At 44.5% G+C, this 13,454-nt stretch overlaps 1 protein-coding gene across 1 annotated transcript in view; it reads left to right on the top strand.

The window, feature by feature from the left end:
- BMP2K (BMP2 inducible kinase) overlaps positions 1-13,454 on the top strand; it is a 221,533-nt gene that overhangs the window by 160,716 nt on the left and 47,363 nt on the right. The window contains exons 8-9 of the mRNA XM_068233657.1: positions 1,926-2,029; positions 2,707-2,786. Of these exons, the coding sequence (XP_068089758.1) occupies positions 1,926-2,029; positions 2,707-2,786 (184 nt within the window). The remainder of the gene's footprint in view (positions 1-1,925; positions 2,030-2,706; positions 2,787-13,454) is intronic.

Here is a 13,454-nt window from a genome sequence, read left to right as displayed (position 1 = left end):
GTGGAAAGCAGAGCTGGGGCTGTTCTGGCAGATTGAAGCTAGCATTATTATAATAGCAAATTGTCCAAAAATACTGTTACTATGCCCTAGAGTTAGAAAAGCCATGGTTGTAGTCCAACAATACTTAGGAAAATAAAACCACTTTTGGATCACTTTGTTTTACAGGGCAAAACAGTAAAGCCAGAGTACATCTTTAAAAATAATTATAATAAAAAGCAGAAAATTCATAGTACAATAAATACGCTGTTAAACTAATTTCCTTGTTACATAGTCATTTACTTTAAAAAAAAAAAAAAAAAAAAAAAAGTGGACACACTCACTCACTCACTCACTACCAGAAGTGTTTATTCACCCTTCTCCCTCACAACCCACAGTCTGCATCTAAGGATGCCAAACGACCATCATGACGGGTTAATTAAAGCCTTGAAAGTTTCTTTTTCCCTGTTGGTCTGGATAAAATAATATGCCCATGTTACTTTTCTGCCTTTCCCTGTCCCAACACATCAATACATAGCTGTGTGTAAATAATAAGACACAGGAACAGTAGCCCAAAGGTAAAAAAAATACTTAATGTTAAAAAATCTAAGTTTACTTCCTAATGTTTAAAAAAATGTAAGGCCCCATTCACACTTGCGGTTCGAGTCCGCAAGTGTCCGGGGGCCGCAAAGAGACCGTACAGGTCTCTGCGGTGGCCACAAGGTGGCACAAGTTGCGGATCCGGAATGTATCAGTTCCGGCTACAATAAAGTAGCCGGAACTAGATACTTAGCAGTGTCAGAAAGGCACCGCAAGCATGGGTGATACCGGCGTGTAGTCCGGGCCCCCCAAGTGGCATAGGACCGGTGCTGGAAGCATCCGGTCCTATTGCCAGTGTGATGAGAAACATCCGTTTCTCATTGCACAGCATGGGCCGCATGTTCCGTCAGGATCCGGCCCGGGTCCGCAGCCGCACCGGGACGGACTGAAAAATAGCGGATGTTGGAAAAAAAGCCGGACCGTCCCGGAGCTGCGTTCCCGGATCGGATTCGGGCAGCGCACGAGTGTGAATGGATACATTGATTAACAATGTATCCATTCACCATCCGCTGTGTACGGAGCGTTCCGGGTCCGGGGAAGCCGGACCTGGAACGCTAATGTGAACCGGGCCTTAAAGGGGAACTTCAGCCTAAACAAACATACTGTCATCAAGTTACATTAGTTATGTTAATTAGAATAGATAGGTAATATAATCTCTTACCCACCCTGTTTTAAAAGAACAGGCAAATGTTTGTGATTCATGGGGGCTGCCATCTTTGTCATGGGGGCAGCCATCTTTTTGGTTGAAAGGAGGTGACAGGGAGCAAAAGACACAGTTCCAACTGTCCAGTGTCCTAATAACCCTTCCCAGCTGCACGCACTAGGCTTCAAATGTCAAATTCAAAATGTAAAAAAAAAAATTGCACCAAAACAGCAGAACGAGAACAACAACATCAGAAATCCCATCATGCTTTGCACAGCATCAGGGGAAAAAAGCCCGGGCAGTTTTCTTCTGTGCAGCTAAAAATGAGGTTTGTATAAGAGAAACAAAGTTCTGATGCTGTGAAACTGTTAAAGAAACACCAAGCCTTTTCAGTGCTACTGAGTCGATTTTTAGTCCGGATGTTCACTTTAAGGTACAGTAACTGTAAGATTAGGTTTGATTAGCAATCCTAGAGATAAGCAATGAAATGCAAATATTTCAACTTTCCAGCAGCTGTTTAGCAACAACTTAGTTTCAAGTTACATGCTGTTTGCAATTCTTTCCAAGACATTTTGACCCCATTGTTTCAATAGTACATACGGATCCAGCCCGCTCCCTTTCCGATCCAGTTGTGTTTTTCATCTTTATACATTAATACTTTTAACTTTAACTTTATCCTTTGTACCCTTTAATCATTTTTTTCCAGGATATATGCTGGAACCTGATCAGGAGCGAAGACCTGACATCTACCAAGTGTCTTACTTAACCTTTAAGCTGGCTAAGAGAGATTTTCCAGTACCTAATGTATACGTGAGTATTGCAGAAGGAGCTACAGAAATGTTTGTGTTATGCAATTTTCTTAGCAGTTTGTAGAGTGATACATTTCTTTTAAAAGTGGACGGTCATAAACCTATTACCGGTACTGATTGCAGCTGATACATCTCTGGTAGGCTTCAAAGAACGGAATTAAACTCTAACATAACATTCCATAAAAATGTATCTTCCAACTTTTTATTACCTATGCAGTTATCATATTTGCTTTGTGCACAAGTATTCTCGTCCATTTACAAATTAGTTTATTTGCTCTGAAAGCTCCTATTGTAATCTATTGCATAGTTGCTTTATTTATATATTTATAATGTATCCAGTAAGATTGTTTGTTTTTTCTGTGTACACTTTCTGCTTCAGAATCAGAATCGGAACACTTTCTGCTTGTGTTCAGCTGAAGCACTTGTTGGAATGTTTACAAATAGTGGCTAATAAGGAAACCTAAAAAAGATAATGTAATCACTTGCTCAATTTCAGTATTAGAGCTAAGTTCCCAATTAAAGAAGAAAGTGCTGTGCTTGAATGCTGTTCTGCTACCAATTTTTTTTCTGGTAGTAGGTTTTATGCTCTTTCTCATACCACTTTAAGTTGATTTTGTGACATGTTGGAGACTTTTGCTGTAATAATAGAAAGTAATTTTTTTTATGCTTTTTTTTAAGAATTCTACAATTCCACAAGCCTTACCAGAGCCCATGACTGCAAGTGAGGCAGCTTCTAAAAAGAGTCAAATCAAAACGAGGTAAGATATAAAATAATCACTAGCAACCTGACCATTAACAGCGACCTACACATTGTACATATAGAACAGTAGTAATGGATTGTAACCATAGCAGCTGTAATTAGGTTAATGGTCTGCTTCATATTCTCCTATCATTATACCACTGGTACTATATATAGATTACTGCAGCACCTCCATCTTTGCATAACTTTATCCCACTCAGCAGCAGAAGATAACCAGTCTTTGAAACTACAGGGTTTTCTATTTTAAGAGAATGGGTTTCCAGAACGGGTGCCCTCTTTGTCAAGCAGAGTATGTATAAGATATAAGCATAAGAGTGCAGGTGGTGTTGTGATGCATTGAGATATTGGCACATTGTCTGAGGTTCAGGTACATGTAGATGATCGCTATAGCCATCTATCCACAGGAAAAGCTTTCATTTTTGTTTTGTTTTTTATAGAGGGTATTACTAAAACTTGAATAGTGGCATCAACAGCATATTTGAATTCATCTGTGAGATGCTCAGTACAATGGCCTGTGTTTAATAAGTGCTATGGGCAGTCACTGGCCTAAATACAGCATACCATAGTTGTGTGCACTGTTTCATAGTTGAAAGGATATCCCTGATTTTTTGCAGTTACTTGGAAATGTTGCTACAGAACGATTTTGTAATATTGATTTCCGTGAATGGTTTGTATATGTCAGGGTTGTGTATTTTCAATGCACATTGCAAGATGGCCCGAATTGAAGGGAAATATTACCTGTGGATGCTTTGTACATGTTGGATGTAGGTGGCACTCCCAACAAACCTGACTTTGAAAGTCTATGTACAGTCCCAGTGCGACTGCAGATAGCAGATAATGTAACACTGAAAACTGAGGAAACAAACGGAAATTACTCAGTCTTCCTTCCTCATTTTACAGATTGCCTTATGCTATCTATATAGGCTGACACAAAGCATGTACCAATTGTTTAAAAACATTCAGGAAGTCTGACCGCTTGTAAATAGGAAATAATAATAATACTAAGTAATCTGTCAGAGAACTAAAAAAAAATATGCCGTATATATTTTTTAAAATATATACAGGTAAATGCCATAACTTATGAGGGATAGATGAAGGATTTGTTGAAACTATATCACACCTCCCCACAATTAAAGATCAGCAAGATCTATAAACTTGTCAAAAAAACCTTTGGAGCCAAAACCTTCCGTCATGCTGCCCCTACTTTTTGGAATTCCCTACCACACTCCATAAAGACAGCCCCATCCCTTTAGGTATTCAAATCCAGGCTATTCAGGAGATGCAACTACTATGTTCCTCAGCTTCAACTTGCTTAAAAAGCATATACAGTCTAATATAAACTTTCTATGCATCCTTTTTGTTTTTTATTACTCAATGGGTCTTTTTTCTTCCTAGCTTACTCCCTGAGCCATGTGTCTGCCGCCTTCCAGTGTGTAGCCCCCCCCCCCCCCCCCCCCCCACACACACACACACACACACACACAGAGAAATACATGGCGTGGCAAGGGGGCAGGGCTATGCACAGGAAACCAGCCAGCATGTGGTTTGGGAAGTGATTTGGAGGACAAAGAGCGGATAAGTAATTGTTTGTTTTACACTGAATAGGCTCCTTTAAAGGATACCAGAAGAAACCTAGAGAAATGGGGGGGGGCAGGTATATACTATCAGCTGTTTTAATGCCCACTGTTCCTCCCCCCCCCATTCTCTCTAGCCCCCCATCATACCTAAAAGCCCCCTGGGACCCTCTTCTGAGTCGTCAGTCAGACAGTGTTCTCCCCAGGCTCTTTTAGCCGGCTTTTGCTGAGCACTGGCTATCATCGGCTCACCTCCTCCTATTCTGTAAGCAGAGTTGCTGCACTGGCCCTGCATTCTTTCATCTCGCCCCACCCGGCTACTTTTTCATGCCTCCTGGCTGGAAAAAATTTCTGGCGAGAACACTGTCGGTCTTTACTGCGCTGGCTGGGCTGCCCACATCCTACAGGGTGCACCTGTGGCCTGGAGTGCTCTACAAATGAGTAAGATGTCATGCGCATGATATAGTGATGCCACATGCATGCGCAGAGTGCTTCTGGCCACGGGCGTGTGCTGTAGGATGTGTGCAGCCAGCCAGCCCCTGCGCAGTGAAGCCTGACTCTGGCGATCTGGAAGAGTGTCCCAGGGGGGCTTTTAGGTATGATAGGGGGTTAGATAGGAGAATGGGGGGAGCAGTGGGCATCAGAGCAGGTTATAGTATATGCCTGGCCACCCCCTCCACCCCATCTGTCTCTATTTCTTCGCATCAGGTATATTTAAAGTGTGATGAAATTTCATATTAACTGAAAATATTAAAATAAACTATCTGATAAGAGATTCTTTAGCTTGACGCGATCTGCCGCCGGTAATAGGCTCCGCCCACCCTGCTTGGAAACCCGCTGGCCAATCAGCAGCGCCGGCGGGTTTCAAACTGCGCGATCCGGCCAATCAGAATAGTATAATACACTTTGTTATTGTAACAAAGTGAATTATGCTGGCTGCTTCCTCCGCTGATGGTCAAATCGCGGCCGGACCATCAGAGAGGACTGGCAGCCTTGCAAGCTAAGTGCACAACACTTTTTACCCACACAGACCCCCCCCCCCCCCCTTGATCGCCCACCCCAGCCCTCAGAACCCCCCCCCCCCCCTGACCACCCCAGCACACCAGTATCTGCACCCAAGCACCCACCTCAAAACTGATCAATCACTCCCTGTCACTATCTAGCGACGCTATCCCCTAGGTTAGGTCCCTAACTTCCCCCTAGGGTCCCCTGATCACCCCCCCTACCCTCAGATCCCCCCCCCCAGACCACCCCCCTGTATACTGTATACATTTGTATACAGCTGCCTTACCCACTGATCACCTGTCTATCACCTGCCTATCACCTCTTGTCACCACCACCCATCAGAGCAGACCCTAAACTGTCCCTTGGGGGCACCTGATCACCGACCCAGACCCTCAGATTGCCCTCAGACCCCCCCCTCCTGATAACCTCCCCAGTGCATTGTTTACATCTATTCTCCCCTGTAATCCCTCACTGATCTCCTATCGTCACCCCCTGTGTCTGCCACCCACCAGATCAGGACCCAGTCTGCCCCGTGCGGGCACCTAATCAACCCCCCACACCCTCATATCGCCCTCAGACCCCCCCCCCCCCCCCCCCATCACCTTCCCAGTGCATTGTATTTGATTGTGCTGTAATTGTATTTGATTGCCCTGTGATTGGCCTGTGATTGGGTTTGATTGTGCCGTGATTGGTTTGATTGGCCTGTGATTGGCTTTGATTGTGCCGTGATTGGTTTGATTGCCCTGTGATTGGCTTTGATTGTGCCGTGATTGGTTTGATTGGCCTGTGATTGGCTTTGATTGTCACGTGAATTGAGTGTCCTGTGATTGCCTTTGGTTGGTTTTGATTGTCCTGTGATTGTTTCTGATTGCCTCTGATTCCCCACTCGCCACCACCCCCCTGTCACTATCCTAGTGATCTAAAAACAGTGATCAGTGAAAACTGTCACTTTTTTAGTATCACTAGTGTTAGCAGTAAGGCCAGTTAGCTAAGCCCCTTTGTAAGTGTCAGTTAGTGCTCAGCCCACTGCACCACAGTCACTAATTAGCGTCATCACTGTCGCTAATCAACATTGAGCAATGCATTTGATAGAAGGGAACGATATCCCAGGACAGGTCTCACCTTGTACAAGTTTGGTTAAGCACAGCGTGCCTCACCACGATCAGCCTGTGTCCCTCTATGCCGAGCCGGGGACCGAGCTCTCCTTGTTCGTAGGGCGGAAGTGACGTCACGTCCGCCCTACGAACAAGGAGAGCTCGGTCCCCGGCTCGGCATAGAGGGACACAGGCTGATCGTGGTGAGGCACGCTGTGCTTAACCAAACTTGTACAAGGTGAGACCTGTCCTGGAATATCGTTCCCGTCTATCAAATACATTGCTCAGTGCGCCCCCCCTTTTCTTTTTGTACTTGCAGTGCCTATCTGGGGAGCAGCCGAGCACGATTACTGGTGGCCTGATCGCACCCAGGGACGATCCACTACCCCATTTGTAGCTAATCAACATTGGCACTATATAGTATCTGTAAGTGATCATTACTGATCGCAGTCAGATCTATTAGGGTCACTAGGATCCACAAAAAAAGCAGTGTTTGCCCGATCAGGCCTGATAGTTCGCCTGCACTTGCGTTCAGCCCGCCCCACCGCAGTGACAGAATTTTTTCTTCTGATCACTGCAAAAAACACTGTACAATAGCTGTGGCACTGTAAACATCAGTTTTTATTTTTTTTTATCAAAACTCAGTGACCACAGCTTTCTACCTCTCAAATACTCCCCTTTGCTAGGTAGGTGCTCTTTTTTTCTGGGTAGTCTCAGAAGAATACCCCCTAAATTTAGCAGTCCACCATGGCAAGAAAGGGGTATTCCGATGATGAGGTTCTCAGGTACATGGCCCAGTCGGATGAGGACGATTGGGACGCCTCATTCGACGAATCTTCCGGGTCAGAATTTGAACCTGAATTGAGCAGTGGCTCACTGACCGATAGTGATGACGAGGTTGAGGTCCCGGCTAGAGACAGGCGTACCACACTCCATGTTGTTGGACCGCAGGTGGCGCAGGATCGGCCTCAAGGGCAGCAGAGTGGTGTTCGTGCTGGTCTGAGATTTGATGGTGGGGCAGGCACCAGCAGCACAACATCTCCTGGACCTAGAACCAGTACTTCCATAGACCCTGGTGAAGTGGCGAGCACCAGCATGGAAGTTGAAACTGGTTCGGTGGCACATGCAGTAAGATCCCAGTCGCAGCCACCAAGAAGACGGGCCCATACTACCCCTAGTTTACCAGAGGTGCTGGCAAACCCAAATTGGCAATCCCCTGTTTCCGCCGCACCCGTACTTCCCCCTTTCGCCCAGTCTGGAGTCCAGGTGGAGACAAAAAAAGTCTAGGGCCGATCCTAGATTATCTATCTGTTCTTCACCCAGGATCTCTAAGGGCCTGTTTCCACTACACGCAGATTCCCGCATGCAGAAAACTGACTCCAATGAATGCTTATGGGAAATCTGCATCAGAATAATCGCGTTCAGTGGAAACAGGCCCATAGGCATTCATTGGAGTCAGTTTTCTGCATGCAGAATCTGCGTGTAGTGGAAACAGGCCCTAACTTAATTGTGGCAGAGACCAACCGTAAGGCCACACAATATATAACCGCCAATCCGGAAAAGTTCCTTGCCCAGCCTTTTCGGTGGAAACCAGTCCAAGTTTCCGAAATTAAAATTTTTTTGGGCCTTCTCCTTCACACGGGACTAGTCAAGCAGAATGTGTTGCGGTCTTATTGGTCTACGGACCCAGCATATCATGCTCCCCTGTACTCTGCTGCCATGTCCAGGACACGATTTGAGAACATCCTGCGCTTCCTGCACTTCAGTAACAACGAAACCTGTCATCGAAGTGACCACCCTGCTTTTGACCGGCTCCACAAAATTCGACCCCTTATAGACCACCTGTCATCCAGATTTGCAGATGCTTATACCCCTGACCAGGACATCTGCGTAGACGAGTCCCTCATACGTTTTACCGGGCGCCTTCGCATCAAACAGTACATCCCAAGCAAGCGCGCCCGTGAAGGGGTGAAACTGTATAAGCTCTGTGAAAGGGCCACAGGCTATACATCTTATTTTAGGGTCTATGAGGGAAAAGACTCAAAATTGGAGCCGGTCGGATGCCCTGACTACCTGGGGAGCAGTGGAAAGGTTGTGTGGGACTTGGTGTCACCCTTGTTCCAGAAGGGGTACCATCTTTTTGTGGACAATTATTACACAAGTGTGGCCCTCTTTCAGCACTTAAAAATAGAAAAAATCCGATGCTGTGGCACCATGCGGCCTAGTCACCGGGGCTCCCCCCAACGGCTCATTACCACCAGACTTGAACGGGGGCAGAGGGCCGCCTTGTGTGCTGACGACCTGCTCGCGGTGAAATGGAAGGACAAGAGGGAGGTTTACTTCCTCTCCACCATTCACGCAGACACGACAGTTGAAATTCAACGGCGAACTGAGGTCATTGAAAAACCCCTTGTCGTCCACGAGTATAATACTAACATGGGAGGGGTGGACTTCAATGACCAGAGGTTAGCGCCCTATTTAGTTGCCCGAAAAACAAGACGCTGGTATAAAAAAGTGTCTTTTTACCTCATTCAATTGGCAATTTACAACAGCTTTGTTCTCTACAGTAAGGCTGGGAGAACTGGATTGTTTATTCAATTTCATAAACAGATCGTGATGGAACACCTGTATCCAGGAGGTGCCGTGGCCCAACCCCAAGATGCAACTAGCCGGCTGCATGGAAGGCATTACGCCTATCCAATTCCGAGTACCCCAGGTCACCGAATCCAAAGAAAACGTTGTCGTGTCTGCAGCAGGGCTGGAATAAGGCGTGACACCACTGTTTATTGTCCCACCTGTCCTGACCAGCCTGGCCTATGCCTAGGGGAGTGTTTTGAGAGGTACCACGAGCAGGTACACTATTAGAGAGTAGGAAACTCCAGACACAGCGGTAGGCAAACAAGGGTCTCTCAGTGCTATTTCACACTGCTGCGATGCGTTAGGGCAAAATGCCTAGCGAAAGTCACACTTTGCGTTCCCCCCCCTCCCTACGCTGGAAGTGCTTGACTTAACGCTAGTGCATGCCTACGTTACTACAAGTTAGCGGAAATTGATTTTTATTGGTTTTTTTCACAAAGTGTCATTTTCCGCTACCTTGTGACAAAAAAAAATCTTCTATAAACTCACCATACTACTAACGGAATACCTTGGGGTGTCTTCTTTCTAAAATGGGGTAATTTGCGGGGTTCCTATACTGTCCTGGCATTTTAGGGGCCCTAAACCGTGAGGAGTAGTCTTGAAACAAAATTTCTCAAAATGACCTGTGAAATCCTAAAGGTACTCATTGGACTTTGGGCCCCTTAGCGCAGTTAGGGTGCAAAAAAGTGCCACACATGTGGTATCGCCGTACTCAGGAGAAGTAGTATAATGTGTTTTGGGGTGTATTTTCACATACCCATGCTGGGTGGGAGAAATCTCTCTGTAAATGGACAATTGTGTGTACAAAAAAAAATCAAAAGATTGTCATTTACAGAGATATTTCTCCCACCCAGCATGGGTATGTGTAAAAATACACTCCAAAACACATTATACTACTTCTCCTGAGTACGGCAATACCACATGTGTGACCCCTTTTTGCAGCCTGGGTGCTTACAATTAGGCACCCCCCAAAATGCCAGGTCAGTGAACACACCCCACAAATGACCCCATTTTGGAAAGTAGACACTTCAAGGTATTCAGAGAGGAGCATAGTGAGTCCGTGGCAGATTTCATTTTATTTTTTTGTCGCAAGTTAGAAGAAATGGAAACTTTTTTTTTTTTTTTTTTTTGGCACAAAGTGTCATTTTCCGCTAACTTGTGACAAAAAAATAAAATCTTCTATGAACTCACCATGCCTCTTTGTGAATACTTTGGGATGTCTTCTTTCCAAAATGGGGTCATTTAGGGGGTATTTATACTATCCTGGAATTTTAGCACCTCATGAAACCTGACAGGTGGTCAGAAAAGTCAGAGATGCTTTAAAATGGGAAAATTCACTTTTAGCACCATAGTTTTTAAACGCTATAACTTTTACCTAATCCAATAAATATACACGGAATGTATTTTTTTTTAATCAAAGACATGTAGCAGAATAACTTTCGCGCTCAAATGTATAGGAAATTTTACTTTATTTGAAAAATGTCAGCACAAAAAGTTAGTCATTTTTTGACAAAATTCATGTCTTTTTGATGAATATAAAAAAAACTAAAAATCGCAGCAGCAATCAAATAGCACCAAAAGAAAGCTGTATTAGTGAGAAGAAAAGGACGTAAAATTCATTTAGGTGGTAGGTTGTATGACCGAGCAATAAACCGTGAAACCTGCAGTGGTCTGAATGGGAAAAAAGTGCCTGGTCCTTAAAGAGGAACTCCAGTGAAAGTAATGTAGTAAAAAAAGTGCTTCATTTTTTACCATAATTATGTATAAATAATTTAGTCAGTGTTTGCTCATTGTAAAATCTTTCCTCTCCCCGATTTTACATTCTGACATTTATTACATGGTGACATTTTTACTGTGGGCAGGTTATGTAGCTGCTCCTAGCTGTTTTGGCTGTTAGAGACAGCTGTAAACAGCTAATTCCTGTCTGTGAACATTGTTACATTGTGGCAGTTTGCCCAGAGTACCGCGGTACTCAGAGCTTCTTGTGGGAGGGGTTTCAGCACAAAATCAGTCATACAGCACCCCCTGATGGTCTGTTTGTGAAAATCATTATATTTCTCATGTAAAAGGGGGTATCAGCTACTGATTGGGATAAAGTTCAATTCTAGGTTGGAGTTTCTCTTTAAAGGGAAGGTTCAAGCAAAATAAAAAAATGAGTTTCACTTACCTGGGGCTTCTACCAGCCCCATGCAGCCATCCTGTGCCCTCATAGTCACTCACTGCTACTCCAGTCCCCCGCTGGCAGCTTGCCGACCTCGGAGGTCGGCGGGACGCATTGCGTGCATTTTTACACATTCCCGCAAGTGCAGGAATACTAACACATACATTTTAACACATTACTGGTTCAATGCGTACATTTTTACGCATTGAACCAGTAATGCGTAAAAATGTATGTGTTAGTGTTCCTGCACTAGCGGGAATGCGTAAAAATGTACGCAATGCGTCCCGCCGACCTCCGAGGTCGGCAAGCTGCCAGCGGGGGACTGGAGCAGCAGTGAGTGACTACGAGGGCACAGGATGGCTGGTAGAAGCCCCAGGTAAGTGAAACTCATTTTTTTATTTTGCTTGAACCTTCCCTTTAAGGGGTAGAAAGACTGTGGTCCTCAAGTGGTTAAAATGTTGGTAATAGTGGGCTCTGCTCCACAACGCAGTGATCTTGTATTATAGTAACGGATCTATGTTGTGTACAAAGTTAGAATTCACACTTGTTCAAGATCGCACCTTTTTGTGCCTTCAATTAGTCCTGATAAGGTAAGCAGTCAACAAAATAAGTTTTCATTTTTGAATCTGACAGTACTAAGGAATAGTAATAATTATGTTTCATTTATTTTTTAACTTTGTTGCTTTGGCTTTATCTTGCACCTGGTGATATGTACTGTGCATGTGCTTCTCCCGAACTCTGTATACACAGTTTAATACAAAGCATATCACTTTCCCACAGTTACCCTGTGAAGTGACCTAGAGATTTTGTAGAAAAGTCTCTGCATGAAAGCTTTTCAGTGTAGCTTTTCTTTTTTTAATGATCATTCTGGTTTTTTTTGTTTGTTTAGTATTGTTAGTACTGTATATATGTTACGGCCAGAACCCGAAGTTTGGCCACTTCTAGTTCTGGCCGGCCACTTCGGGTTCTGGCCGGCCAATGTGCGAAGTGGCCGCTGCGCTGCGGCCAATGTTAGAAATGGATTGATTCCTGTGACATGAATGTATCTTCTGGCCGCAGCGCAGCGGCCAAACGTATAACCACTTAGTTAATTTAATGCAATTAAGCCGGCGGCAATGTAACAATTCAAGCCGCCGGCTTTTTCTCTGCCTCTCTCGCTCTCCTCCCCCCCGCCCCCGCCTCTCTCGCTCTCCTATGGGCAGCCGGCGGGCACACGAGTGTGCCCCCCCCGGAGTCGTTCGTCGCGGCAGGGGAATCCTGCGGTTCTTGCAGAGCGGGTGCTGGCAGAAGCAATGTCTGCAGCCTCCCCGCTCTGCTTTCCTGGTGCGACGAACGATTCTCGGGGACACGCGTGTCCCCCGCCGGCTGCCCATTAGAGGAGAGAGAGAGGCAGATAAAAAGCCGGCGGCTTGAATTGTTACATTGCCGCCGGCTTAATTGCAATAAATTAACTAAGTGGTTATACGTTTGGCCGCTGCGCTGCGGCCAGAAGATACATTCATGTCACAGGAATCAATCCATTTCTAACATTGGCCGCAGCACTTCGCACATTGGCCGGCCAGAACTAGAAGTGGCCAAACTTCGGGTTCTGGCCGTAACATATATACTGTAGTAATACAAAAACATGAAATGTAGGCAATAGGTCCTCTGTAAAGGGTTGTGTGGTGTTTCAATACAAAGTTTAGGCCAAATGGTTGTAGTGTAGCACCATCTAGTGGAAGAAAAATGGACTTAAAGACATTTAAAAAAAAAAAAAAAAAACCTTGAAGATTTGCATCTATATATGAAAAGGCTTATATCTGTGCACGTATTAGTTTTTTAAGAACTTATCAGTACAAATCAGCTCCGCTCATTTACTCAAAATTAGTACTCTATTTAATTATCTTCAAATATATTTGAAAATAATGCCACACAGTACAGTGACAAGAAAATAATGGATAAATTCACATACTGTACTTTAGAACTTTTCAGCTCAGGTTTCAGAAATATAAATTGCCAGTGACCTGCATATCCTAAAACTGAGATGAGTTATATATGATATTTCAAACACAATATTTCTTGTGTGATATGAGATAAACAGGTGTATGTAGAGGACAAAACCTATTAATAACCAGGATGGTTTACTTGTTTTATTTTGCTGCCTCAAAGAGTTAATTTCCGGGTATGGAAGTGACTGCTTCTGTCTTGTCTGTACC

Source organism: Hyperolius riggenbachi, chromosome 1 (genome assembly GCF_040937935.1).
Source record: "Hyperolius riggenbachi isolate aHypRig1 chromosome 1, aHypRig1.pri, whole genome shotgun sequence".
Lineage (NCBI taxonomy): Eukaryota > Metazoa > Chordata > Amphibia > Anura > Hyperoliidae > Hyperolius > Hyperolius riggenbachi.
The sequence above is the reverse complement of the archived record's forward strand: the minus strand, read 5'-3'. Positions and strand labels throughout refer to the sequence as shown.